At 45.0% G+C, this 27064-nt stretch overlaps 1 protein-coding gene across 1 annotated transcript in view; it reads right to left on the bottom strand.

Moving 5' to 3' along the window:
• Positions 1-26817, bottom strand: part of LOC146769039 (histamine N-methyltransferase-like) — a 131720-nt gene extending 104903 nt beyond the window's left edge. The window contains exons 1-2 of the mRNA XM_085640560.1: positions 26667-26817; positions 22464-22557 (exon numbers count right to left, since the gene is read on the bottom strand). Of these exons, the coding sequence (XP_085496686.1) occupies positions 22464-22557; positions 26667-26744 (172 nt within the window). The 5' untranslated portion in view covers positions 26745-26817. The remainder of the gene's footprint in view (positions 1-22463; positions 22558-26666) is intronic.
• Between the last annotated feature and the right edge of the window lie 247 nt (positions 26818-27064).

Raw genomic sequence — 27064 nt, 5'->3', positions numbered from 1 at the left:
AATTCCTTTAATGTTGTGAGCTGCTAATCCAGTTGGAACAGTTACAACACAAGATAAATGATATTCAGTGGTTTTCTGTATATAACTGGTTAAAACGTTAATTAAGAAACGTGTTCCTGTACCAGCCTGACCACTGATATACATTCGGATAGGTTTAAATGATCTACTGTTGCATTCTTTATTTTCATGAAGTAAACCATGGTCTATCTGTTGTGTAACGTTCTGATATATTTCTTTCTGGTCAATATCTAGTTGCTCTTCTAATTTTCCCAACTCCATATATCCTGTTGAGCTTAATGCATTGCATTTCTACTTCACTCATAGCAATTGCTGCTTCATTTTCAAGAATTGGTTCTCCTAGTAGATCTTGACTCAGTAGAGCAGAACTTTGACTATCTTTAGAACTGTCTCTAGCAATCTCAACTGCAATACTAGCTTCCTGTTCAATTTCTTCATTTAACATTTGGAGATAATTTGGAAAAACTGTGCATTCAATGCTATCTTTACATGCATTAAAATAATCTTCATAGCACTGAAAATCCATTTCAGTACATCAAGGCTTGAAGAGTTGCAGAAGTGGTAAATAGTAACATTCTCTTTTATCAGGAGTATCACAACTCAGTTTCCTGTGATTAATCAGATTTCCTTTACTATGTTTCACCAAACATCCTTCTGAACCAATCACTGCATATTTTTCTTCATTTATGTTCTCTGTAATATTTCTCTTAAAACTGTAATATTGCAGTACTTCATAGAGACATATGTTTTCAAGATGTTGACTTCTATTTGGATAGTATGTATCCAACATGTTTGTTTTAACAACTACTGTGCTTTCCGGTTCATGTAATGCTAAATATTCAATTTCTTGAATAGATTTAAGTACTCGATTTTGTGTTGCAGCAAGACCTAGACTAACCCAAATGATTCCTCTTGGCTTTGAATATAAACTTGAAGAGGACAACCGATCCAAACATTCCTAGGATCCAATCTCTCGATGGGACAGCATCATCAAACTAAACCTGTACAATTTCTAACTAGGAGACTTCTCTTGAGAAATTTCTTCCCACATTTCTTTCAACTCCATCTTTTCAGATTGTGTATGTATGACGTTACATACCGAGCAACAGCAATGGAATTACCCACAGCATACTGGATATCCATATTAGCATTCCACATCGACAAAATAACTGGATTATAATCATTAATATACTTTGATTGTTTACTTCATAGTAGAGCATCGATGAGGTTGTTCTAACTATGGACTGATCGTGCATGGGTGGCTTTATGCTGCCCTTCGTAACCGCCGTAACGTATATACGTATATACGTTTTATTCATCATGTTATGAGCGATACGCTAACCCTCTTAATATGCCGTCCATTGTACAACATACGAGGGTTTGATCCCTTGGAACCATGTAACATCGCGAGATTTTGATTATTGGACTACGTATAACGTCATAGATACGGAAGGATTTCCGCATACGCAGAAGGATTACGGGACAACGTGGATAAAGTCGCCATAAGAAGAAGAAAATCAGTGAGATTCTCGCCCACCAGGCTTAGGCACCTTTCTAGAAACTTTTTCTATCGTCATTTAAATTGTTTATCTAGCACAAACTGTCCTGTGTCCACTGTAAATGTTATATAACAACTCCTATTGTACCTACCAGTGGGTGCACCTTCATGTTTTATTGAAGGTTTAGCAATTAATGTTGTGAATTATGCCCATCCTAGAATAGGTGCCTCACACTTGAGTCTTTGGTCTAAAGGTGGTGATTACGCTCCCGTTTTTTTCTCCAAATACTAGCTCACAGCACCACCACCATGAGATGATTGTTCTCTGTTTTTTTACTGTTTGGCATCTTAAAGGTTTAACTCCTGGTAATGCCTATTATCTAATTAGAGAGATAGAATATTTCCTCCATATGTGACCACACGATTTTCCCTATGACAGCTCCTGACATTTGCATCTAACAACCTGGGATGCGATAGGTTACACCATCTTAGCAGCCCTGGACTTAGTTTCATTTTAGAGTAGGAATACGTCTGCCTGCTTAATTTCTTAATAATGGAGCATGCGCCACCAGGTTCTAAACACTACATATAGATCTGTGCTGGTGATTTATATTAACTTCATCATTGGCTCATATATTAATTTGATGTCAAAATTATTTATCAATTTTTAGAATAATCTTACGGAGCAATCTGGATAATAAAGATACCTGGCCCTCCTTTGTCCACTGAATGACCACGAAGAGACGTTAGTTACAAATGTCCTGATTATTTAGGTAAGATATTTATCACACTGTAGAACAATTGAAGTGTGTTTAGACATAGAGTAGATTCTCTGTCATGGCCGTCTTTGTCAATCTTTCTCTTCAGGTGGAGCCAAGACAAACACCATAATATTTCAAACTTAGAAAAATAAGAAACATTCTTGTATGGATGCGACCTAATAGTTTTGACGATATATGATTTGAGTGAGATATTACTATCTCCTGACAGGACTGATCTGACTGGGGTGAGATGTTACAATTTCTTAATAGGATGAATTCTGTCTTTAATGTTGGTTTGGGAGATTACTCTTTTTGTGTACTATATTCTATTCCTCCCCTGTTAATAGAATCATCAGCTTTTCAAGGAACACCCACATGTGGGCTCTTATCAGATAGCAAAGTAGATATACTTAAGCCATAGACATCTCTGCTGTGAGTTTAAACAGAATTATGCAGGTTCTAACTTTATTCCTATTTCTTGAAATATTTTATAACTTTCAGGTCCTCATTTTTCGGGTTCTATAACATACTTCTTGATTCTTGATCTTAGGTGAAATAAATCATTTTGTTTCCCTCCTTTTTTTCTTCTTTTCCTCTTGTTTTTTTTCTTTTCTTTTTTCCTCTGCACTCTTCAATTATATGCACACTTTGGTCTCTTTTTTTAAAACTCTGGGCCAAACCTCACCTCACTCTAACAATTTTGTGCACTTGACCATTGGTATAGTTACGCTGTCACTACCAAGTAGATCATGGAGTAATACCGCTACTGGTAAAAGTTTCAGACACCATGGGCACTACTATGTTTAAATAATTTCCTTATATCATTGTTAATCATGACATTCCCCAGGTTAATGTAAGTTACTGTTGTTTTTACAGATAACCCCTTGTCCACCTTAATGGTATAATTAATTGAATCTGTAACTGGACCTGATGAATGTGATATGATTAACTTTTCACCAAAACGTGCGTAGACCACTTACAGACTTTTGGGAATCCTACCAGAGGCACAGATAAGAAGAGAGTATGTCAAGAAGAATAATCTAATTCTCGAATGTCAATGGTTGAACTTATAGTTATATAGGATCCCATCCATACTTTGTATTTTATTGTCACTTTTTGTGTTGTAAGTATGTATTATAGTATGAGTGAGCAGGCTGTTCGGTGAGAATGCAGGTATGATGGTTGTGTGTGGGGTTATTTACAACTTTGTGATTTATATTTCAAATGTACATATTCATTTAACTCATATGAATTTGTAAGCACATGTATGTTTTTATGACTTTATGAGCACAAAAATGAATAACATGTAGATATATATATAAAAATTGAGAATTTTCTTTTTTCTTTTGATAATAATAAAAATAATTTATGAAGTAAGTACATGTGACAAGATTTTGTTTATGGGGAGATGTCTTATGTTTGTGCTTGTGGCCAATGTTGAAATTAGATAGGTCAGTATAGAGGTATTTTCTTAGTTGTTGTTGTCTCCCCCTCCTCTTAGACCTGAAAGCAAATAGGGGGTAACTTTGTCCTTATTTGACATGTCCACAAGCCTGACAACGACACAGTGATGTTGTGCACTGAAGGTGGGTGGTCACGTGTGTGCAGGCCTGTGGTAAGGACTGGGCGGACACAAATGTATAGTTCATGCCTGTCTGAACTCGCCCTGCAGTTGAGGGTAGACCTTTGGCTTATGCTGCGGAAATGGCAACACACACAGCAATTGACATCTATGATCCCAGACCCCGGGCGGGCTGGCTCACCCTCATGTACCCCTTGGCCGAGGCCGCACTCAGTAGGCATGCTACATAGCAACATTGCACATTGCGTGACAGGTGGCACAGACACTACACCAAAGACACACGCATCAGTTACCTCTTTGTCAAGGCCTAAACTCAACCACGCCCAGAGCCACGTGCCGAATGGCCACACCCCTACGCCGTACTGCCGTATGCCGGTCAACTCACTTACGCTCACAGGGTGTTCTGACACAGCTACATGTCCCAGGTCTACCCGACTGCCTGAGGTGACAAGGTTGTGCACATTGTACACAGCACAATGTGATGTTGTATGGCCTGGGGCTCTCATCCATACATAATGACCAGACGGACACACTGAGCTAATTTGTGGAACTGGCTATGGGCACGTGCACCCGGCACCTTTTATTGCCAGGGTCACACGTTCAGTGACGCCTTTGCTGTATGGGTGTTGGGTAGTGTAAGCAACCCCTTAGGGGTTGGTTGGTGCTGGCAACAACTACAACAGTGATCAGACAATCAGAAGTACAAAGTACAAACAGCAAGGGTCCATGACATGAGCTGCACAGAGTTAGTGGCCACGGATGCCCTGCGGCTGGCACAGGCACACCCGCAAGGGACGGTGACTTGTGGTGCACTGAGATAGGGCCACGAGAGCTGAGCGGGTCCTCGTTGATGTCCAAGTAGAATGTCACGGAGTGTTATGGGTGACAGTGGAAGGTTTCCATCCAGGGCATTATGCAGAGGGCAGAAGCAAGCAGAAACAGGCATTATGGAGGAGTTGAATGCTACAGTCTCCTTTTTCCCACCATATCAGAATCAGCTACATGATGAAGACAATCCCCAGGCTATAGACTCAGATGCCAACAAAGTTCAATGGGAGAGTGCCCGTGACTCCCGTAGGGCACAGAGTCCGTGGCACCAGAGCTGTGAGGGGATGCAGTCTGTGATGAGGCCTGTACAATGATATTAACTCTGCAATGAACAAATCAAGACTCAGTTCCAATTGTGTGTCCTACTCGACCGCAGTGTGTGCCGGAGGCAGCGGTTAGCGTGGGGCAACTGCTGTGCAGCCAGGTCCTCCTGGATCTGTAACACACGGCATTGGAATGGCATGGGGAGAAGATTCCTGGTTGACGGAGGTGGGGGCACCAGAGGTGACCGGGTGTACATCCAGCGACGATGCCGTGTCCTTCCTGGGATGGACTGGATTAGATTTGTCTGAGGCCTGTTGGACCGGTGTGTAGGCCTAAGGCAGAAGTCCGCAAGGGCCCACAGACATGTGTGGTCGGAATGCTATCCACAGAGTTGGTAGCACCACATCAAACAGAGAATAGGGATTTAAACAATGCCATGAATATGTACTCTGCCATCGTGTAATCAAGACTCAGTTCCAAAAGTGTAACCTACTTGTCCATTGTGCTTGCCGGTGGAGTGCGTCAACGGGAAAGGAGTTCTGCGGGCCTTGCTCGCGGAGGCCGCAATGGTCTGAGGAGGCTGCCAAGGTTTGGGGCCTCCGGCTTGTAGCTGGCACATGCACGTGGTGGGCACTCTTGGAGACACGCCGGTGTCGGCAGGTGAGAAGTGAGACCTGGAATGCACAGGGGCGGACAAGACTAGTTCGGGGAGCAGCGGCCCGGGCTGCGGAAGGCGCCCAGGATCACAGGCACGGACGCACACAGCGTCGGCCTCGTGGCGGGGTGAGAGGCGTCGCCCTGGCAGACACGTTGGCCATTCCAGAAGAAAACTACGCCCAGGGCTATGTGCTTTTTATTCACACCCCTACACTAGCCTGGCGCACGTCGCGTAAGCCCACTCCGCACACGCTTACAGGGGGGACGTAACAAGCTACATTTCTGTGATCTTCCCCACTGGCTGGGCTGACATAGTTGCGTCCACTGTCCACAACACTACCAACACCAGCATTATATGTCGACATGGATGTGTCTGTCGTCTGCATACTACAGTCTGTCTAGCACATCCACGCCACACTTGGCAATAGGGGAAATCCTCATTCATGGGTCACTTGCCTCCTTCGCACATATCTGGTTGCCACCTAACTCCACATTCCCCTGGTGTGTGGCTGATGTGCCATGCCGTTGGTGGCTCATGTACATGGCTAGTCCAGGTTGCCACAGTAAGTTGTGCTGTCGTGTCTGGTGGGTGAGCATGTTGTTTGACATGTTGTATGTGGGTTTCTAATGTGTGTATTGCCAGAGTTGTGAGTTGTATGATTGTGGATTGGAGGTGTGTGGGGTGTTCATTTGGTACTTACCAATGAGCATTGCATTTCCGTAGGTGCCATCCTGGAAGCGCCGGTTGATGATGGACTGTTGGAAGATGTATGAGTCATGCACACTGCCTGGGTAGATGGTGACGACATTGGTGAAGAGTCCCCGGTGGTCCACAATTGCCTGCACATTGATGGAATGCTTGTGCTTTCTGTTGTGGTAATTGTGTGCAGTGTCGGCAGGTGGCACTAGTAGGACATGTGTAAAGTCAATTGCCCCCAACACGTGCGGGAATGCAGCTATGGCATAGAAGCCTTGCTTGTTCTCCAGCTGTTCATGTGCAGTGTGGGGGGAGTATAGGTACTAAGGTACCAAGCTGAGGATGGCATCCAGGACAGGTTTGAGGAACTTGGATAGGGCTGGCTGTGAGACTCCTCTGACTCTGGCAGTTGTTGGATGGAATGTCCCAGAGGCCAACAGGTGCAGCACAGCCAGCAGCTTTGTCTGCGGAGGGTTTTTGGTTGTCCACTGTGTTGGTGCCCTCAGCCTGTGAGCAATGATGTATAGGATGTGGAGGATGGTTGTCCTTTTGAGTCTGTAGTTGGCAATGACATACTCTGGTGTTAAGTCTGTGAGGCTGGTGCATTTCTGAAGGTCCGCTGTCTTTGTCTGCGTTGCGTCTGTGTTGTTTCATGGGGGGAGCGGTGGGGTTCTTGGGAGGGTGGCGGTCCTGGGGGTGGTGGCGTGGGTGTTGTGGCCCTGTTGGGGCACCGAGCTCCATGATGAGTAGCTCCATGGCATCTGTTGTTCTTCAGGTGTGGCTCTGGGCTCCCTTTATGCTGCAGGTTGTTGTCCGACTTTGCACCAGGTCAGAGCAGATGTTAATTTCCTGCTGCTAACGCACCTTATCGCATGTTTTGTGATCTCATCGCCTATCTGGCTGGTCGTTGAGATTGTTGCGGTGTGGTGTTGTCGAGGCTTTTTGCTCAGGAACGTCTACTCTGCATCTCATTAGCGTTAGTTGCCGGGGTCATCTGTGGTGATGTTTTTTGCAGCTGCTCTCGCTGGTAAAGTGGTGATGTGGGCTGTTAGCACCAGCTTGTGAATGGGGTGATATATTTATCGCAACTTTGGCTGCTCTAATGTGCCGATAACTTGGTGATAGATCCTTGAGAATATGCCCCATAATGCACATCCCCCGCATGTTGTCCCAGTGTAAAATGGGAGGTGTTGACCTACTTGTTGTTTCAGTTCCAAATTCTCTTTTACCAAGGAGAGAGTACCCATAGGACTACTGTGCAGCAAGAACTGGTATCTGCCTGACAACTAACTTCCCAATGGAGAGAGGACATTTTCTGGAATCTGATCTGGAGGAAGAGCTGTTTCAATATCCTGGAAATCCTTGAGAGTCTTGCCAGGGAGAAGGGGTAATGACCGGCCGATTCCTGCAGGAATAGCTGACTACTGATGTTGGCTAGTACATTTGGCCTCAGTGCTGTGGTCGTGGCCAGCAGATACTAAAAAAGAGTATGACAGGTGTGCTCCTGGTTTAGAGCCAGTCACTCCCAATAAAGAAGAGGATTTGCAGTACTGCTAAAGTGTACTGAAGCATATCTTCCTGTAGACCCTTCTTTTGCAGCTGTGACCAAGGGCAGTCAAGATATAGGCTGGTAACTATTGGTCAAGTTGGAATCTGCGTATGATTTTTAATTAAAGGAACTAAAAGTGCTCACACCCATAAAGAGGGCACCAGCCCCTGCCTAAACATCAAGATAACGAGGCGCCAAAGGTCAAATAGCATATATATTTATTAAGCACACTGACGCCACTTGTGGTATTAGCCAGTAATTGAAAAATGTAAAAAATGTAATCTCCCTGTAATAGTATAGCATCTGATCCTGAATCAGTGAAACAAAAAACATTAGGAAAGTGCAGAGGGAGAAACCATGTGGATGTTTGAGGGTTTACTTGAGGAAGGCAAGTACTCAGCAATGGTGGTGTTAACACCAGTTTCTCTGAGCTGAAGTCATTTACAGTACATGTAAACATGTATAATACTGTGAAAATATTTATTGAAGAACAGAACATATTTTTGGGAGGCTCTGTGGGAAATCAGTCAGTTTCCAGATTTCCCAGGATCTGGACATAACCTCTAGTTTTTAATTACTTATTCTGACATATATCTGACATGCAGTGAGGCAGTAAATATATGACACATATAAACTGTATCAAACAAACAAAGTGGAATTTGGTATGGTTCATGTCTGTATATCTGAAGTCTTGCATAGAGTTGAAGCCTGAGTCCCCAGTCTTTGGGGCATTTCTCAGTGCCTTAAAGATAATCTGCAAATGTAGTGGCAACTAATGTGATCTCTAAAACAATGGTGAGATTTGTTTCCACTTCAGGGTCTAGTTTTGCAGCAAATCCCTCCATATGGAAAGGTCAATTTTCTTTAAGTGAATCCCCATCGCCATTTTAGTTGAAGACTACAGCACGTGGTTTCACTAAAGTTTGAAGAGCTACTTATTTCAGGTAATCTATCACCCACTGTCTCTTTAAATACCCTGAAGATTTGGAATATAGATCCCTACCATCAATTGTGGCTTTTGTGTAGCTATTTAGGATTTCTGGCTTGACTCATGCTTTAATACAGTGCACTGCAACTTGGACCTAGAAACTATGGGGCTTGTTTACAAGCCCCTTGCACCGCCGGCGTCACTTTTAACATGGGAAAAAGTGACGTACTGGCAGTGCAATTGGCTTGTAAATAAACCTCTGTGTCTCCATAATAGATTAAACGTTGCATTATAAGTTTGGAAAAGCAGTACCTCCTAGGAGCAGGTCCACCCAATCACAGGTACCCCATGGTTTCTGCACCCGGGACTACTTGGTGCAGAAGCACTGTTCCCAGTTTTACAGATTGTCAATTCTCACCTGGTAAAACTAACGGGACCTGATGTCTGACGCTTCAGCTAGGCCTCCACCTGACCCACTGCTGCAGCACATTGGGATCATCCAACCCTCCATTCACATCATAGCCTGCCCTGTCAAATCACACCATCCTGCCCAAAGCAGGATATAAATGTCACCAGAAACGTCCCCAGAATTAGAGCTAACCCATTCAAAAGGTTCAGGCAATTACAGATCGATATGGTTGTTCCCATTTGAGGGGGTAATATCTAGCAATGGCTGGATGTTGACAGTGAGATACTGTGTGGAATAGATCATCTTCGCCCCATATCTCCCAATCATCAGTCCAACAAACTTGTAATTTGGTCCTTAGCTAGACAGAAGGAATCATTATTAGGTGAAAAGACAAACTGAGCCACTGTGTATTTGTTTATTTGCTCAAAGTTTCACTGTAAAATACAGCACACACAGTCATTTGAACACAATCCCCTTCGAAATTGGTTCCAATTCGATTGTTTCAAAACTGGTTTGGTGTGGTTAATTTTGCTAAATGTTTGTTTTTTAAATAGAAGGTCAAAGATACCAAGGGTCCATTGTTCCATGGTAGACTTAAAAACTGTAACTCTCAGCAACTGTATTATATTAATGATGCTCCAAATTCCTATCCTTCAACCCAAATCCTCTACCCTACCTCTCAGTGTTTGTAGACACTGTATTATATCACCAGCACAGCTTTATCATTCCAAAGATGCCACTGCAGTGTATTTCCTAACATCGTTCAGAGAATGCTTGCACTGCCTCTCTCTGAACGTATACATCGGTCTTGTCATTCCCTCATCACCTTCAGGTGAGGCAGACAGCATGGTGAAGATGTGATACCTGGCATCAGCAGTTCTTCAGTCACAGACCCCTCCCATTTAACTTTGACTACTAAGCTTAGATTTGTGAATCTAGATTGGAATGGAAAGATCATATTACCAGCAACTTGTAAGGCGGATTCAAACACTACTGTAGATTTGAGGATGGCTGATGGTAAACAGGAGTCCCTAAAGACCACAAGTATGGCTCTGATGCTGTTTCTTTTCAAGGGCCACGTGTGTCCAGATGAAAGTCAATAGGCTATTTTGATCAGTTCTCTGTAGTGTGCCCAGGGGGATATGTGATCCAATAAAGATGTTCCCATTGCCTGAGTCAGTTATGCTTTGAGTACCAGCACAAGGAACCCCATCACTCTAATATGAGCCATTTACCTTTGATTAATGTAGTTCTTCCTTACAGTGCCGACAGAACCCTCTGCACTCCACTTCTAAACTCCATATGGGTGCTGTATCCAACTTCGATGGCCCATTCCTTCCACCATTTGTTGCAGGCAAAACCACTTCACTGAGTATGGCAGCTTTTTTATTTTCTTCGCCGAAGTCTGCAGTCTACACTTTACCATGACCAGGAACGTGTCAACTTTATCAAGTTTCTTGAAGACAGTGTCCAGGGCCACCATCATGCCTTTTGAACCCACAACCTTATTGCTCACCATTGGTTCGGCAACATTTTCCTCCCCAGCACCATTCTTCTTTTTCTTTTTAGAATGTTTTAATACATGATTTAGTTCATGCTCAGTCACACAACTATGATAAAGTGGCTTTCACCCACTCCAGTCATGTTGACTCAGCCACCTACTGAGAGGGAACTTTCTCTAACCAAGGGGGGCAATGAGAGGTCAGCATGCTCTACTCCAGAGGGCCACTTCCAGTTTAGGATGGTGCCGATTGAACTCAGGAATGCCCAGCCACTTTTCAGAGCCAAGTCCTAGCTGGGATGGAGGCCGTTGGGCTGCTTATTTAGATGACATAGCACGCTACAGTAGCAGCTGAGAGGTCCACCTGTTTCCCCTCCAGAAATTACTCCAGGCTCTGCAACAGGCGGGCTGAACTATAAAGACCAACAAGTGCCAAATAAAGCAGGGTTCTTTTGTGAACATGAGACATCTCATTGGCAGCAGAAAGGTGCAGCCCCTCCAGGCCAAAATAGAGACTATCATGTCCTTATAGCCCCCAAAATCACAAACAAATGTGAGATCCTCCCTGGGCCTCACTGGTTATTACAGGAGGTTTGTTAAGGAATATGGCACTATTGGTGCCCCGTTAACAGAGCAGACTTCCAAGAAGCAGCCCAAGCAGGTTATCTGGACAGAGACCTGTCAGAGAGCCTTTGACACCCTCAAACACTTCATGTACATAGCACCTGTACTCAATCCCCATGAATTTTCTCAAGAATTTATTGTACAAACTGCTGTCCCAGAGACTGGTGTAGGGACTGTGTAATCATAGTTAAAAGAGGAGGGTCTAGGCCAGCTTATTGCCTTTATCAGAAGGATATTACTTTCCAAGGAACAGAAGTGGAGTGCTATTGTAAGGGTGGCCTTTGTTGTGGATTGTGCACTGAAGAAGCAGAGACCATACTTGGTTGGGACTCACATCTGGGTTCAGACTGACCACAAGCCCCTCAATTAGCTCATGTAAATGAGGGGCAACTCTGATGCCAACAACGGTGCTGCTCAGGCCCTCCAATTGCTGTGGTACTCCCAATCAACACACACCTTGTTCACCCCTCTGGGCCTGGGGTATAAAGAGCCTCCATAGGACAGCCAGACCTAAATGTCAATCTTTTTGTTGCATTTGGGGGCCATGATCATACTAAATGGAAATTCAGGGCCACCTGAGTAGTTGTCAGCATCTGTTGCTGTCCAGCCATGCTGCAGACTGCTTTTGCTTGGTTGAGCCTCTGGATGCCTAGGCATTTTACTGATATGGCCACCTAAAGGTGATGAAATAGTCATGTGATGTGGGGGCAGGGACAAGACTTTTGCAAGCAGTACACGTCATAGCAATAATTGAAGGCGATCATGAGTGAAACTTGTTTTACATAATCAAAAAACAACACCAAAGTATGCACATTGACTGAACTAGCACTTTAAAATCTTGAGTTCAGTGACACTCACTAAGTATAGGGAAAATATGAAAATGTATTTTAATAAAAAAAGTTAATTCAACAAAATTTAAAATGAAAGTTTGATCTTAATTGCTTGAATAAAACCACAAAGGAGGTGACAACACTATTATTGTAATGCTATAAAAATGTGCATCACTGTCTTCACTCAAAGAGGATGTTACAATTTTGAATATGCTTCACCCAGGACCAGGTGCTATGGAATGCTATGAGAACGAAAAAGAAGAGTAAAATGTGTTGTAGCAAACACATAATAGACTTTTCAGTTTGTGGGAGGAAACTGACATGTGACACATCCTCTAATCTTCTTGCATGTCTTCACTTACAGCCTCTTCAAATGATTGCTAGTGAGTGTGGGACATTGCGAGCTCTATATTAAAATCACCGCTGCTCTGCACCATGCTTATCCCGAGCAAAGCAGACTCTCCTGCCCGGCCAAACTTCTCCTCGGACCCCTACCTAGCAGCGGTAAGGCAAGGCAGCAAGGTGGCAAGGCTGACGCAAACAAGCCCATCAACCACGCAGCCTAAGACGACCAATGCAACTGTCATTAGAGGTGGTTGCTGAGTGTGTGCTGGGTGGAACCTGCGGAGGCGACCCAATTAGGTTGGGTGTAGCCTGTGTATTTCAGCCCGAGTGCCCTGCTCATCTGCCTGCTCCGCCACCTTGCCATTTGGGTGCCACTTGGGTCTGAGAGGAGAGCCAAGGGGGTTGCCGCTACTGTCAAGTTGCTGCAGAGTGTCACCCCATGCCACCCCTTCACCAGGAGGTAGGGGGTGGCCAGCTGGGGTGGCAAGCTGGGGAGGTCCAATCCGCAGCATTTAGAGGCATCTAGCGGCAGGAGCTGCCAGCTGTCATCTGCAATCTGCCAAGTTTTTCTTTCTCTTCTAGTTCTTCTGGTCCCTCTAAACTCTCTCTCTCCCTACGCTGTCGGAAGAACCCCCGCAACACCATAAGGCAGTTGAGGACCAGCGGGAATCCCTTCCTCCATAATCAAGGTCAACCCCCATTACATCCTTCTCAACTCCACTCGACCCGAATAGACAAATACATGCAGGCCCCTCACCGCAGGCAGTTTGGTGTAACCCAATGCTGGGGGCCAATTGAGGACAGGAAGCAGTACCTAAACAGTGCTTAAATGGCACCCCGCCAGTCACTACAACTTCCCAGTGCATTGCACCACACAGCCTCCCCTAACAGGGGGAAAAGAGGGAGATGCCAATCAATTTGGAACCCACTTATACCAGACCCAGCACCATCTCCAGTTCCAGCACCACTCTTGAGGTCCCTTCGCTCAGTAGTGGCAACGGGGGCAAGGATATTTGACTGCATAACAAAGGGCAATACAACTCTAAATATCAGACTAACAATTCCCCAAACCGGAGCTGAAGCCCAGGGGCCCGCAGCCACCCTTTCTCTGCTCTCCTGCCCAACCAGCAGTTTGCCAGCTGGCACCGATGAGGTTGGGGAAAGCCAAGGTGGCCACTTCCCCAATGCCGGGGGAGAAGAAAGGAAAAAACAAAAGTGATGCCCCACTGCTTGAGCCAGCACCAGCATTGCATTAATCACAACAGACCCTGCATCAAAAGACTTCCTAAGCAGTTTACCTGTCTTAACCCAACCAAAAATCTATACAAAATTAAAATTCCTCACTGACGCAGGCTCTTCAATCCATTCGAGCAATGCAGACCCCTCTGCTTCCCTTGCAAATGGATTCGACCTGATTAATCACTCAGATGCAAGAGAAGACTAGCCCAAGTGCTGAGGAGCTGCCAAGCCTGACGCCAGCTAACAACTCAGCCACAAGAATGCTTACCTCCACAGTGGGCCCAAGGGCTCCAGAGATCTGCAACAACCGCAGCCCCCCTTGCTCCACCTGCCACAGTCAGCTGGGGCTCCCAAAGGCCAGTCTCAGCACAGCGGAAACAATCAGCCCCTTTTCAGTCCTGCAATGTCTCAAAGAACCTGGACCTTAACCAACTCATGACAAGTACAAGCACTAGTACACCAAGGTCAAAATAAGCTCAGGGCAGCCAACTGCTTAGATTCAGAATCAGAATCAGCACTGGAACTAGGCTCACTGCAGGCCACAGCGGGGCAGGGGGGCAATATCTCACCAGCTCCCACCCCAAAGGCAGCCAGCCCACTGGGTCTCACACAAGAGGATAACTGCCACAAAAGGACCATGCAGTCTAACCAACTAGAATCCGCCTCAGAATGCACTCCAGAAAGCAACTTAGAGTGCTGCCCTTCCCTGACACAAAAGGAGAACAGCTCCTCATGCTCAACATGCTCTGAGAGGACTCAGCAGGCAGAAAAAAACCTGAAAAGCAGTTTTAGTCAATTACTGACATTCAGGGATACCACACTGGCAGCATTGCAGCGGCCAGCAGTCACAAATCTATCAACCCCAGAGTTGTTACATCCACAACTTTGGACATCCTCCCTACTGCCCAGACTTTCTGAAGAAACAGGGGGGTCTGCTGACCCGAGCCATCAAGAGGGGGGGAAGGCAGTTCTATCCTATCTGAACACACAAGAATGGGAGGAAATTCTGGCTGCTTACTCACCTGGCCCGCAACAGAGCGCTACCCCAGTCACGGTCCCTCAACTACGCTCCCTAAACCTCAGTTGATTGTCTGGGGAGGAGTCAACAGACAAACCTAAGAGGGGGACGTACCCTAAATAGCAAGTCAGTAGCACCTGGGCCTCCCTCTTAAACACGATACAACTGGCCGTTGAGGTGCTTTAATATCAGTCTGAAGAGATGGATATTCAACTCTAACTATTGAACACCTTGGCTCTGTTCACCGCAGGCAATTATGAGAAATTGGGGGCCCTTAACAGCTTAATCACGAGGGCTCAGTCTGAGTTCCAACTCCACTGCGGTTGCAGCGACATAGTTGATAAACTTTCTACTCTGCCCTCAATGTTACACAACCTACTAATGGAGATGAGTTCTGCAACAATCGGACCCGGAAACAAGCCGCTAAGTGGCAGCGCTATGGCACAAGGACCACTCGAGGGGAATCAGGCAACTCTGAACAGCGGGAGGGCGTACCACCAAAATCAGCAGACTGGACCTGACACCAAGGTATCTGCCAGGCTGCCAGGGATTCATAAGGACAAGACAACAAAGCCCCAAGAAGTAACGCATGCCTTGAAGCTAACACCAAACATGGACGCCAACAGAGAAGGAAAGGGCGCAATCAGAAAACCGCTGAGAAGCCCACAATCTTCTACCCAATCTTCTCCCATCAACAAACACAGCTGCCCACTAAACCTGGTTCAGTCAATACCAATACCAGAGACCCCCTGCCAAATAACCAGTCCGACCAAGGAAGCCCCTCTTTCTCACAAAACCCGGAACAGGCGCACATGCCAAGCAAAAGAGACAATGGAAATGGGAACTTAACTTCACATCTGTTGGACTTGGCCCTTTTTGCAGGGTCATCCCTGAACTTTATGCCTTCCTCCTGTATTTTGTCTGACCTGTTGTTGGCTGTTTTATGACTCTGGGCACTTTACCACTGCTGACCAGTGCTAAAGTGCATATGCTCTCCCTATTGTAAATTGGTGTATGAATTGGTGATTCCATAATTGACTGATTTGGTTTACTTGTCAGACCCTAGTACAGAGCACTGAGTGTGCCAAGGGCATGTAAATCCAAATGCTGCTGGTGGGCTTGCAGCACTGGCTGTGCGACCCACAGAAGCAGCCTGTAAAAGTGTGTCTAAGGCCTGCCACTGCAGAGCCTGTGTGCAGTCTGGTACTGTCATGCTGACTGGGCAAATGCACCTACTTGCCAGTCCCTAAACCTTCCCTTTTCTTCATATCAGACACCCCTATGGACAGGAGACAGGGTGAGTCCGCCCAGTGGTGAATAGAGAGATCTGCATCTAGATGGGAGGCAGGAGTTGCACCTGGGACCTGAATAGGACTGTGCCTGCCCCCCCACAGTGCTGGCTCCACCCCCTGTGGTGCGTCTGATGTCTCTGCCCTGCACTGTGAGAGAAGAGAAAGAATCATGTCAACAAAGTGCTCCAGGGCTGTGCTTTCCCTACACTATGCTGGCTCCACCTCCTGTGGGGCGTCTGATGTTTCTGCCCTACACTGTGAAAGGAAAGGAGAAGTCTGGTGAACAGAGTGCTCAGGAACTGGTTTGGACTAGGCAAAGGCCCCTCTCCCCTCAGAGAACAAAGGATTTTGGGGTATATTTAGAGGGACCCTGATCCCAAGAATTTAGATCACTTTTGGAACAAGAAGAAACCTTTACTGAGGAGCGGAACCTGAAGAAACTGAGGAGAGACTATCTCTAAGCTGAAGTGCTGCTTGGGGGGATTGGCCTGCAGTGGTTTGCCTGACTGTCAAAGGAAGGAGAAGAGACTCTGTGTGCTTATTTCAACTTGTAAGGATCTCCAAGGGCTTGGAACAGAGCTTGCCTCCTGCTGAAGTCTCAGGGACAACAGACTTCAACACCCAGCACCCCAGAGTTCCTTGGAAGTGCCTTCTGTTATTTTGGGCCTTCTGAGAGACTGCGTGTTGCAAGGAGCTGGAAGCGCGACTCAACGAAGCCAAAGCGCGTCGCCGTTGCTGCTGCTGCCGTCGCACTTCTGAACAAGGGTGTCGCTGCTGGAGTTGTCGCACTGCACCGCATCGAGAGAAGCGTCTCGCAATGAAGAGGAAGCGTGTCGCCGTTGCTGCTGCCTGCCATCGCACTTCTGAACAAGGGTGTCGCCGCTGGAGTTGTCGCACTGCACCGCATCGAGAGAAGGGCCGCGCAATGAGGAAGAAGTGTGTCGCCATCGCTGTTGCTGCCGTCGCACTTCTGAACAAGGGTGTCGCCGCTGGAACTGTCGCAGTGCACCGCATCGAGGAAAGCGCCTCGCATCCCAAGAGAAGCGCGCCGCCGTCGGAGCTGCTGCCGTCGCATTTCTGAACAAGGATGTCACCGCTGTAGTTGTCGCATTGTGCGGAATCTTCATGCAAACTGGGAGAAGAGTGTCACAGCTGAAGCTGTTGCCGTCGCACTTCTGAACAAGGGTGTCTCCGCTGCATTCCACGCATCGAACCGAGAACTTCTCGCATCCCCGGAGAAGCATGCCCCATCTGGAAGATCTTCACATCTTTATTTCTTTGCACCAGATCTTTGCCGCATTTCTATCGCTGCAACATTGCTTGTCGTGGAAGCGCAAGCATCATAAGGTACATTGACGCAAAGTATTGCACCTTAAGAACTTAACTGAACCAAGCTAAAACTACCATCTTAAAGTAATATTATTGTGTATTTTTGTTGTTTATGGTCTTGTGGTAAATCTATATAAAGTATACTTATTTTTTATATAAAACCTGTGCGGTGTCCATTTGTAGTGTTGTCACTGGATTACTGTATGTGGTCACAAATGCTTTACACACTGCCTCTGAGATAAGCCTGTCTGCTCGTGCCAAGCTACCAAGGGGATGAGCAGAGGTTATTGTAGGAGTGTACCACCTTACCCTGACTAGAGGCAAGGGTCCCTATTTGTCACAAGTACCTACCTGTGCCAACTAGAGACCCCCAAATCTAACAACATTTATATAAAAAGGGTCCCCAGAGCGGCAGCCAACCGAGACTCGAACGATCTGAACCAAATGGAGGGCCTCTGCCCCCTTTTACCACTCCGGGACAACTGCAACAGTCTACAGTAATGATGAGCTTATATCACTGCTGCTGGACGCAGCCTCAAAGAGTCCTAAGTCACAAAAGAATACAAGCAAGAAGATTGGCGCTGAAGTCCCCAACAGCAAAACTGGGCAGTCCCGGATGGCAGTGCACAACCCGGAACAATTGGCCTTATCGACCATTCTTATGTCTGGAAAGCACCTTGTAGTTCAGAGAGAGAATCACGCAGCTCAGCCTGAACAGAACACACTGCACCCCCCTAAGCATCCTCCAACAGAGAACTGTAAGTTTGCCAAGCAACAGCAGGGAACCCCAGCCAAAGGGAGCATTACAAGGCAGTCGCCAACCTGGCACCCTAGCACATAGCACCTACCAACGACCTTCAACAGAAAACTCCTCTGAAGGGAAATATGCAGAAGGCCACTTACGCCACTCTCTTCTACCCCATGTTTACATCAAAAGGACAACAGGATTCCCAGAACAGGGGGAATATCCAAAGGCTGCTGCAAATAATTCCAACTCTCACTGATCTGAGCACAACTGACATATTCTCGGTAGAAATGATTTGCCCGCAGACCTTACAATGCCAGAGGCCACTAAGAGCACATGGAAATCAGCAACAGCCACCCAGAAGGTTTTAGCTGAACGAGGCACCTTCAAAGCCTGACATCACCCCGCATTTAACTCCAGCATATCCAACGCCTTTTATGGCCCCCATTGTGAGGCAAACGTCTACAAAGCCCCAGGGGGGGGCAAATACAGTGCTGAGGGGCTCTAGAATAATCAACCCAGCCGGGGACCAATTTGAGGACAGACAGACAAAGCAGCACTTGGGCAACACCCACCACGCAGAGTAGATCGCCTGCTTTCAGGCCAATCACTCGGACAATAACCATTTTCGCAGGAAGGCAATGATGACCCAAAAAAAAAGGCCTTAGGGATACAGCAGACCCCAACCCTCTCCGCTTATGCTCATGGAATATAAACCGCTTGTCGACAAAAATCATGGATCAGAACTTCTTACAATATCTCCAATCTTTCAACATAATTATGCTGCGGGAAACATGGCTCACACTATTGCATCATCTCCAAGGCTATATGTGTTTCTCCACACCAACCACAATAAGCAACAAATTTGGACACCACTCAGGGGGGCTGGCAACCTACGTCTCCAGAACGAGAGTCACCTCATTGGCCCTGGTTGGCTCCCCTGCACCGGCCACCTTCGCCTTGAATATTGCCCTCTCTCTTTATGGATGGCAAGACGAGGTGGTCCTAGTCAACACTTACATCAACCCAAAAACGGAAATCCAAAGATTCAGAGAACTTGATAGACAAAGTATCTAGCTTTATAACTGAAATGGAAACCCCATATTTCATTAAAACCAGGGATTTAAATCAACATTTCCTTGGCACATCGAGGGATGAAGAGACCACCATCCTCACTTCACTCTGCAACATCCCACCACAATGCGCTTCACTAATTGCAAGCAAAAGCGCAAGAAAAAACGTCTCTTGGATGGTATAGAACATTTAACCCTCAGCACTCTCAACCAAAGATTCCCTGAGGACTCGCGCCCGTTCCCTCACATCATGCTCAATTTTAGATTACACGTTCACAGCCTCTCACTGTTCACCTTCATTCAACAGTTCCAAATGGTGGATAAAGGGAACAGTGACCATCGCCCACAGGAAATCCTACTGTCAGCCACCGTAACCTTCACCATCCAACAAGAACTAGCTTTGGAGCCTACCTACACCTCAAATGTAAGGAGGATCAAATGGGCAGTAACAACTACGGAGTCTCTTTCAAAAACAACAACCAATGTTTTTCAATCAACAGCAACAGGCACAACTAACGGTGCCCCTCTGGGGAACAACACCTCCGAAAGTAGACTCTTGCCAGGTAACTGGCCCGAGAAACAGGAGCCCCAAAGCTCAAAGGGACCAACTAAAAATGCTCAAGAAATCAATAAACTCCAACCGAAGACGCCTGAGAAGTCTCCCAGGGGACTTAAGTGCCCGCACACTCTTGCAAGACTGATGGAAGCGTCTGAAGAAATTGAACTGGGAAATCTAGAAAGAGCAAGAAGACGAAATCTGGGCAAAGCTGCTTCATGATGCTAACCACAATGACAGCGTCTGATTCTGGAAAAAAGTGAATGCTATAATCCCAAGGGAATCTCGTCTCACATCTCAGAGGAAATATGGCTTAAATTTCTTTTCAAACACTTCAACAACGATGCTGGGGACACCTGCCCAATGGACCCAAATGGACGGATGCCTCGCGATCGCCCAAGAGCTGGGGTTGAACATGCCAAATCCAGTAAAATCACCAGGGCACGAGCCAGGCAACCACTTCCATTGGCAATCAAGAAGCAAATCACAAAAGAGAAAAGAGAGGGGGCTCCGGGCCCAAATGGAATCCACCGTCCCTGTTTGAAAACAAACCAGCCGACTGGCTAATGTCCTGCAAACCCTATTTTCAGAAATCTGGTCACAAGGCAGAATACCGCAATCAAGGAAAGGATCAATGATCACGCAGATCCATAAGAGCGGTGACAAGGCTCATCCTAGCAACTATCGCCTAGTGGCCCTGATCGACAACGAGGCAAAATATTTTGCAGGCACCATCTTGGAGGATCTCATAGCATGGGCTGAATCCCTCAGGACATCTTGGAAATCCACTGCTTCTACACACTGATACCTGGGTCCAGGTGAAACTGGGAGGGGGAAGACATATTTCTAGAAAGGTCCCTACAACTAAAGGCCTGAAGCAGGGTTGCATGCTGGCACCCACTCTGTTCATTCTCTACATGACTGACCTCCGTCAAGCTCTCAACATCAGCAACACACAGGCACCCAGGTTCGGTGGTAAACCACAGACAAACCTTATGTATGCTGATGACGTGGTGCTGCTCAGCCACACATATGTGGGTCTCCAACATCTGCTTGATGGAATGCAGAAATACGCCGCAGAGAACAGTCTAAAAATTATTTTCAAGAAAACACGGACTATGACGATAAACAACAAAAGAAGGCGGCAGAAGCGGTGGCACCTTGGAGGTGGTCTTATTGAACCCACCATTGACTATAAATATCGAGGCGTCATTATTGATAATGATGGGTCCACTAGGAAATCAGAAGGAGAAGCCTGGTTGTGGCAATAACACTGAAAAACCTGTCATCAAAACTGATGGGGCCCTCACTATGCCCCTTTCCTGAAGGTAGCACAGGCCGAGCTACTCCCCACACTAACCTATGGCAGCGAAGCAATGTGGGGGAGAGATACTAAGAAACTGGATAGCTCCCTGATAATGGCGTACAGAACCATGTTCAGCCTCCCAAAATACATTTCACCAGCTCAGATAAGGCTGGAGTTCGGCTTAGTGAAACAATCGCTGTCCAGGCATGGTGCCTACATCATCTGCTGGAATAAGATAAGACTCTCTGCCTCAAACACTCTAATCAGCTGCTATGGTAAGAACTCCAGCATAGAGATACATCTCCAGGCAGACACTACTTACAAGAATCTCTTGAAATCACAAGGTTCACTAATCCTTGAAATACCCAGCTACAACACACATTCTTCAAAAAATTGGTCTGGAAGTCAGTAAAACAACTCTCACTGCTGGAAGACAAGGGTCTGTTTTCAGCCAGATTTCATTCCTGGATGACCCTGAACTTTTACAAAAGATCTGCACCCCAAAAATACTTCAATCAGGGTTACCCCAAAAAGCTCTCAAAATAAAGATTTTAAAGCATCTCCTGGGCATTCTACTGTGCGCCGAACACCTTCCACCATGGCAGAGGGCATGCTCACTTGCAGTCTGTGCTACACCGGCCCGGGAGACATTCTGCACTTAATCTGCACATGCACAGCTCTGGAGCAAGAGAGGATACAGCTACCAAAGATCCTGCTCAAGCAGTCAGGGATCTGCAGCAGGCGGCAAGCGGTGCTGGCATGTTTCGATTTAGGGGCCACACAACTGAACTGCAGAGTGGTCAAATTCGTCACATTGGTGGATCAAAAAATCAATTCAACATAACAGGAGCATACAAACCACTCCAGCATTAAGCGTACAATGAAGAACCTGACATGCCAACCGGGAGCTGCTTCCTTAAACTCAATTTTAACAACTCGACAAACAGCCCACCAACATGGGAAACGAAGTCCTAGCGCTTAGCCATCATGAGCCTCCTCCTGATATGTATGCACTGTCCTCATTTCGCGCTGTGACTGTCTGGAACTATTGTCTTGTACAATAGATGCACATCGCAGGCCACACTAACCATTATCATCACAGCCACGCAGTACTGCAGTGCATACTTTTTATGGTTCTCATTTTTACTGTTACATTTTAATGGCACTCATCAAATGGTTTTATCAGCCTTTTTGTATATTTGTATGTAAGCACTGCACAGCACCTTCATGATGGGTATCAATGTTTTTACTGCAGAACCACAATGTTATTTTTTTTATTCTGACAGCACACAACTGTGCAATGGTTTTTAGTAACTATGCGTAATAAAAAATATACTTGAAACAAGTGCAATAAAAATATAAAGTGCAGTACATATCGATTAGCGAGGCAAGTAAAGATTCAAAAGTTACCCACCTGACGCTAGAATGATAAGAAGATTCCCACCTGGTGCCAAGCAATTTCTCCAGTAGTTTATAGTTTTCTTGACATCTTTCACATAATAAAGCATCTACAAATAATAATTCAGATATATTAAGAACAATGTGCTAAGACCTGTGCTAAGAATATTACCCAATTAACAAAATGCATTCAAACTGTATACTTTTTTTCCACGAAAAAGGAATGAACTAGGAGTGTCTACAAGCTGTTTGCAATAACAGTATCACTTGGATAAGACATTGTGGCTACTCAACAATTTTCTGTTTTGGCTCAATACAATGTACAAGTAATGTCCCGTTATTATCTGTCTTCCTCCAGAAGAATTGGAGGCCCTGAATGTGTCTACCTTAATTTCTCCTAATTGATTCACATGAGGAGCGTCTGTGAGTGGGGTACCAGTTAAAAATGTCAGCAGGGTGCGTTACACAATAAGAGACCACAATTGGATTGGTGCTGGATGAGAAATCATCTGGACTAGAGTTGTGAGTACCAATTTACAAGTTCCTTCAGAAGCTTTACATGTGCTACATCATAGTGTCCTCATTTTAATCCTGATCAGCATAGTTGGCTTCATAGAGAGGGTCTGGTTTGCATTATTCTGTACCAAATGACTACAGCAAGCTAGATGAATTTCCCACAACCCTATGACATTTGGGCACCTTAGGGATCATTTCTGGAACTTGTATTGTTCAGTCTGTAAACTAGATCATTGGTAGTCTTCAATAGTAAGTTAAGGATCGCTGTACCCTAATACACTGAGAATATTCAGCTATATCTCTGGAGCTAACTGAGACTGAATTTCTGGTAACTTAAGCATTTGATGCTGGGTGCATAAGGGTCAGTATGCTAAACAATTTTAATAAAAAATCTTAATGACAGTATTCCTTACATTGTTGGGTGGCAACATAATATTACTTGTGACCTATGGCTGGAGAAGCTTATTTTCAGTGGGGATCAGACAATACTCTAGATATATGATATATCAAAGAGTTACATACAATACCAATGTACTTAAGGACTCAGTGTTATTTCTAGTAGGCATATTAACAGTTCAGCTGCTTAACATATTAAAACCGTTCCTCCACAGAATGAGTTTAGGACTGCAGTTCAGGCCAAGTGGCTTTCAAAAGTATGGATTCCAAGTATGCCACCTTTACTGGCCTCATACATTACCTCTTGCTTCCATTAGGGCTGAGGTGAATGTCATTGAAAAGTAAGTTATAGGATCTAGTATGTGGAGAACATGTACTGGACACACTGTTACTGTTTCGGATGCGCAGTGCGGCATGTCATTTCTGACATCTGTACTTCCCTACAAAGGCAATGAAGAGGAGAAAGCCAAGTCAACATATTACATGAGGTTTATAGAGTCTACAAACTCCATCCCTGTGGGTTCTGTCTTTGTTATCAGCTCTGATGGCACTGCTCAAGGGTCAAAATATTAGACTGACATTGTCTTTTGTGCAACTAGCTGAGGAGCTCTGCTAATATCCTTGTAGGTACATCATTCGGGGGCATTGACAAGAGTGCTGAGCATGCCACAGTAGGCCCTTGTGATAATGTAGGAGATGGAGCTCAAGTTAATCTATGTCTGTATCTTCCAGAAGGAACTTCAGCATGCTTCAACATGGCCACTTCATTGAGCTGCATTATCCTTGTTTGAGCTCTAAATCTGCAGCTGATATTTATGCTCACTCCCTCTTTGATTTTAATTGCTAATATAGGCATGGGCTTAAATTAGCAAGATAGATGCTGGACTCTCTCAACCACATGATACATGTGCCTTGAACCAACTTCAGAACAACAAAATGCCTTTTTCCCTGGTATTTACCAGAAACCCCTTATAGAATGATATGTGAACTTGAGTGTAGAGTCAAGCTTGCCATCACCAGAGCGAATGACTGGATCACTACTATACACTTTCTTAGATGAAGGAAAGACATACAAACCCATGCCAAATGATTGACTTAATGTTAGAACCTCAACTGTATTGGTTAGAAATGTATTTTCCATAGTTTTGAGTGTCCAAAATGTCATGTCAATAGGCAGAGTAGGATGAACACATACCCTGAGAGCAGTGCATGGAACTCCAAGAATCAAGAAACTCAATTTCTGGTAGAAGAGAAGTCCTGACTGAGCATATGGACATGATCAGTAGAGGGTGCAACCTTTGCCTCTTACCAGTGACTGGTACTGGGTAAAAGTTGAATGTGATGTACCAAATACACAGGGTGGTGAGTCCTATAAGAAAGTGGCAACACGAGTTATGTGACTAACAGTAAATGGTGGGTCTACAGTTACTGCATGAGTGGGCAGCTTTGGTTGAGTCACACTCAGGGAGACTATGAACTAGTCACACAGGTGATGGACATGCTGCTGAAAGTACAATGAAAATCATGCTGTGAGGCAGGACAATGTTTAGAGCAGCCAACAGGGCAAAGATGGTTATAGGGAGATCTCATTGTCATCTGTTTTGTCCGCTCAGTAGTGCTAATTAGGGCACAGTTATTGGTCATTCTATTGTTGTTAGTATACTGACTTCCTCTGTGACTTACTAGTAAGATCATCAGGACATTCATTGGTTATAGTGTGCAGAATGGTGAAGATGTGTCTCCAACTATTGTGCATGGGGCACTGGTTGAGAATACCAACCTGTACCCAAGTCATCTGCCAAGGTGTTCCAATTGGACAAAGCTGTTTTTTAGCCATGCCATCTGCCCTTGCACTTATATATATTCCTTTGCATGATTCAGAGGATGGACTTAGTGAGGTAACAGTGGTGTCCATAGATTATTGCTGCTAGCATGAATAGTGGTGGCATATAGGTGCATCTGTGAGAGGGAACTGCATATATGCCAGTCACACATTCCCTGAGTTTGTGACATCATCTAAGCAGTGGTTTCAGGATGGTGGTGTTACATGCCAGCGTAGTGATGAAGCTGCTCCGTCACGCTAATAAACTGCATCCTTCAAAATTCAGGAGGTACTTTTCAACCAGTGCAGATATATTATCATCAACATTAGGCAACATAGTAAGTCATTCAAGTTAAAATCAAGCCATACCTTCATCCATTGTTCACACCCAAATTGTATATACAATACAGAAGGGTCATCAATTGATAGAGCTTTTTTGTGTTCAGAATTGCATAGTAGTTATGTTTCTCCTTGAAGAGGGTGTCCTTAGTAATTCAAGATGAGGAGTCATTGGCTGAATGTCATTTTGTGGAGCATGAGGCAGACCTGCAGCAGGTCCTCTGCCTTTGGGCAATCTGCTTTGCTCCTAGATATGCTGCTCCTGGCACTCACAACTGCCCGTTTACCACCTTTTCACTCTTATTTTAAAATTATTTCTGTAAATTGCCTGCAGAGAGGTACAGTAATATCAGGCAGCTCACTTCTTTCCCATTTCATTGCAGCTCATGAATACTTTATTCCTGCAATCATAGAACTCTAAATTTAAAGTAAATTAGAAAGGCTGTTGCAGAATTAGTGTGTGCATGCACAATGGTAATCAGACAAACATGACCTCTATACCTACGTATGTTATATGGTAGCCATCTTTTACATTTTTCTTTGGCTACTGAGTCTGTGCTCACACATTCGGTGCCCATCTTTGGGAAAAATAGTATTGGCAAAAATTATAGACTCCCTGGAGGGGGGAGATGGGAATTTTTGGTTTTGCCAAATGCTTGTTATTTTTCATTGACAACCCTTACAAAGTGGTCATTTGGAAAACAAAAAATATAGTCCTATGACACATGGCCTTTTCTTCATGCGTGTGGGGATCACTGTGAATTGTCACATGGTGTTTTCTCCATGTGTGTGAGGTTTATTGTTATTTGTGATTTAGAAAACATACATCAGGCCCTTTTCGGGTGGTCTTCTTAGTGCCTGAAAAGCAACCCGGTATGGTGAACAAGCCAAAGCTTTGATTGACTCAATAGTGGATACCACACTCTGAATGGGGTAGGGGAGCTACAAGTTTGGAGGGGTAGGAGAACTGCAGATGTATAAGGGTTCTTCCATCCTGACAAATATTAAATGACCCAGGCTTTTTTATATTTGCTAAAATAACTTTATTTTCAAGAATAGGGCTTATCAGCTTAATGTGTAGATCACTTTTCTTTGGCAAGCCTTGATTTCTTTATTCCTGTGTTCATATACTGCGTGCATATTTACCTGAATCATGTGGATAAAGTCATATTTGATTTCTTCTTTTTTATCCTCCATTTCACTTTGATATTCTTCTAGAGTCATATTATGCCAGATGAAATCTATATTTCGAAGATGTGATGTTTTGGTAACAAGCTCTGAAATAAAAAATACATGCGCTTGTAATCTTCTGTAATATTTTTCTTCTCTAATTCATTCTAGAAATTCATCTAACTCATTTAGAATAGTTGGGAGCGTCATAAAAACAGAAGCACACATCAGATAGGGAATGCTTAACAGTAATAAAGTACTTCAGGTGAAGGGCCGGCATACTTGAGTCTCTTCACTATAAGGTGTCCATGTGCTAAAGCAGTTTAAGGGGATTCAAGTTTTCTGGTGGAGACAAGGAGAAAACAGGTTTATAA

The sequence above is a fragment of the Triturus cristatus genome, unplaced genomic scaffold (assembly GCF_964204655.1).
Source record: "Triturus cristatus unplaced genomic scaffold, aTriCri1.1 SCAFFOLD_509, whole genome shotgun sequence".
In the NCBI taxonomy this organism is placed as follows: domain Eukaryota; kingdom Metazoa; phylum Chordata; class Amphibia; order Caudata; family Salamandridae; genus Triturus; species Triturus cristatus.
This window is presented reverse-complemented; position numbering and strand designations above follow the sequence as displayed.